Source organism: Lolium rigidum, chromosome 7 (genome assembly GCF_022539505.1).
Source record: "Lolium rigidum isolate FL_2022 chromosome 7, APGP_CSIRO_Lrig_0.1, whole genome shotgun sequence".
NCBI lineage: Eukaryota > Viridiplantae > Streptophyta > Magnoliopsida > Poales > Poaceae > Lolium > Lolium rigidum.
In genome coordinates this window covers 16,045,947-16,048,144 of record NC_061514.1, presented here as the reverse complement: position 1 = coordinate 16,048,144, position 2,198 = coordinate 16,045,947, and the positions used below count along the sequence as shown (strand labels likewise).

The 2,198-nt window shown below is 49.0% G+C and overlaps 1 protein-coding gene across 1 annotated transcript; it reads right to left on the bottom strand.

Moving 5' to 3' along the window:
• Positions 1-318: 318 nt before the first annotated feature.
• On the bottom strand, positions 319-1,607 carry LOC124670965 (2-oxoglutarate-dependent dioxygenase 19-like). Its single transcript, XM_047207422.1, has 4 exons — positions 1,434-1,607; positions 1,115-1,335; positions 691-1,009; positions 319-609 (listed from the first exon to the last, which is right to left on the bottom strand). Exons 1-4 carry the CDS (start codon positions 1,605-1,607, stop codon positions 319-321), a joined length of 1,005 nt encoding a protein of 334 aa, XP_047063378.1.
• Between the last annotated feature and the right edge of the window lie 591 nt (positions 1,608-2,198).

The window sequence follows — 2,198 nt, the reverse complement described above, 5'->3', positions numbered from 1 at the left end:
CAACAACATTATATAAAATAAAGATAAACGGAAATGGGAAAGAGAAGTGCCCTCACACCAATAGGAAACACGCGGATAGATGCTCGACATTGAATATCTACTACGGGACAAAAAAACCTATTTGTACTAAGACGAAAAGAACAAGTACTCATGTGACTATAAGTGTTGTGGCTTTAGTTGGGAGGAAGTACAAGTTCAGGAGTTCACTCACAAGTTACAACAACAACGAAATGGACCAAGAGAAGCGAGACAACAAACTGATATAGTGATATGGAACTGCAACAACCCATGGAACATCCCATCTGAATAAGCAGAGTCTTAGGCGTTAATTTCGGGATTGTTGGGCGAGCCCTGGCGCGCTAATATTTCACGCTGCGCACGAGCGACGACCACCGCCGCACTCTCGTTGACAGTTTTGGTACGTTGGTGCTCAATGTAGTCTCTGTACTTGACACCCCTGAACTCCACTCCCTGCAGTGCCAGCTCTGGTATCGGCTGGACGACGGTGTCGAGGCATGGCCCGAGCAGGCACACGGACGACATTCTCGCCTGCTCTCCATGGACCATTGCACGGTGGAGCGCGGCCTTGTACCTTCCATTGCTAACAATCTGCAAGCAAGTGTCAGGAAGTTACACATACATAGTTCATGACACACTCCGAAGAAGGCAATTGCTCAGTTGGTCGGTCACCTCAAGCTGATCACCGGCGATGACGAAGTACGAGTTGGGAATGGGCTTCGCGAGGATCCAACGGCCGTTCTTCTGGACTTGTAGGCCGTCGACGCCGGTCTGGAAGAGAAGAGCGAGTAGGCCGTGGTCAGTGTGAGGCGGCAACCCGACCTCCGGGCCAGCCGGCGGGTATTGGTTCCAGACGACTAATTGGAAGCAGTCCTCCAGGTTTAGCGCTTCAGCGATGCGGCCGTCGGCAAGCCCCATGCTCTCGGAGATCGCCGCCGTGAGCGCTAGCATCAGGCCTCTCGTGCGAGTCGCGTACTCGGTAACATTTCCTCTGCGCGCGAAACCAATGTTATGAGTGATGATTAAAGAAAAAAAAAGTGCAATTGTTTCTTTCGAAAAGTTCCAGCAAAAGAGTGGGTCGTTTTTGCACGCGTGCCTTAGGTTTGCTGGCTTCTCCGGGCAGTGGAAATCGGGGTGCGTGAAAAACTTGACGTAGTTCCTCCAGTAGGCAGAATTCAAAGACGTCCCCAGGCTAACGGGCGCCATCAGGGTGGGGTTCATGTACTCAGCGTTTTCCTCCGCTGGTAAACCGAACATCTCCTTGCACGCGTCCATGGTTGCTCCTTGGAGAGATCCAGGAACACCATGGTTGATGACCTTGTCAGAGATTCACACACACACGTAAGCTTTGAACATCAAGTATATATGCGCTTGCTTGAATTTCTACGGTGCAAATTTGAGTCGTACTCACGTACCATAAAGAAGCCCCACTCTTCGCACGCCCGACCAAGGTGCCGGATCGCCTCCGACCGTTGAGCGGCGTCGCCATTGACGAGGACATCGAGGTCAACGACCGGGATACGGTCCTCACTCCACGTTCCAGCGCTGTCACCCTTCTCCTGGTTGTCTGGGAGATCAGGACGGGACATGATTGGTTGATTGTGCAGCAGAGGTCAGGAGGCAGAGACGAGTGGTTAGTGTGAGAGATGAAGCACAAAGACGTCGGTACTTAACCATTTCGCAACGTCGTACCTGGTCAGGCCGACCAAGGCCGTGTAGTGAGGTGCAGGCAGGCAGGCTAGGCCAAGGCCGGCCGTGTCGTGGCTTTCTTAGAATCGTATCCTCAACATCACCTTGTGATTTCTTTCAGTAAAGAACATCACCACACCAAATGTTGGACGTGTTTTCCTCTATAAAAAAACACTACTATTACTAAGTAAACAGTTAGTAGGACCGCGACGACCGAGGCAACAATGACAAAAAAAATACACAATTGTTACTAGGTAAAATATTTCACCACCCATGGATGATCTGTACGTAGTGATGACTGACGAGAAAAGAACTTATGGTCAGACGAACTCTAAAACATTAAAAAAGAATTAATGTAAAAAAACAATTTATTTAAACACATTATTTTTTGAGGTTAATGGCAGGCACTTTACATCTGATGAGATAGAAAAATATTATTATGTATAAAAAAGTGGTGCAAAAACAGTGAAATACAAGACCGAGAAGAGGGA

Excerpts from the sequence above, each read along its gene's own strand:
- LOC124670965 (XM_047207422.1), bottom strand. The coding sequence starts at position 1,607 with ATGTCCCGTCCTGATCTCCCAGACAACCAGGAGAAGGGTGACAGCGCT. Across the intron at positions 1,336-1,433 it reads AAGAGTGGGGCTTCTTTATG|GTCATCAACCATGGTGTTCC; the intron begins GTACGTGAGTAC and ends ATCTCTGACAAG. Across the intron at positions 610-690 it reads TCGCCGGTGATCAGCTTGAG|ATTGTTAGCAATGGAAGGTA; the intron begins GTGACCGACCAA and ends ACTTGCTTGCAG.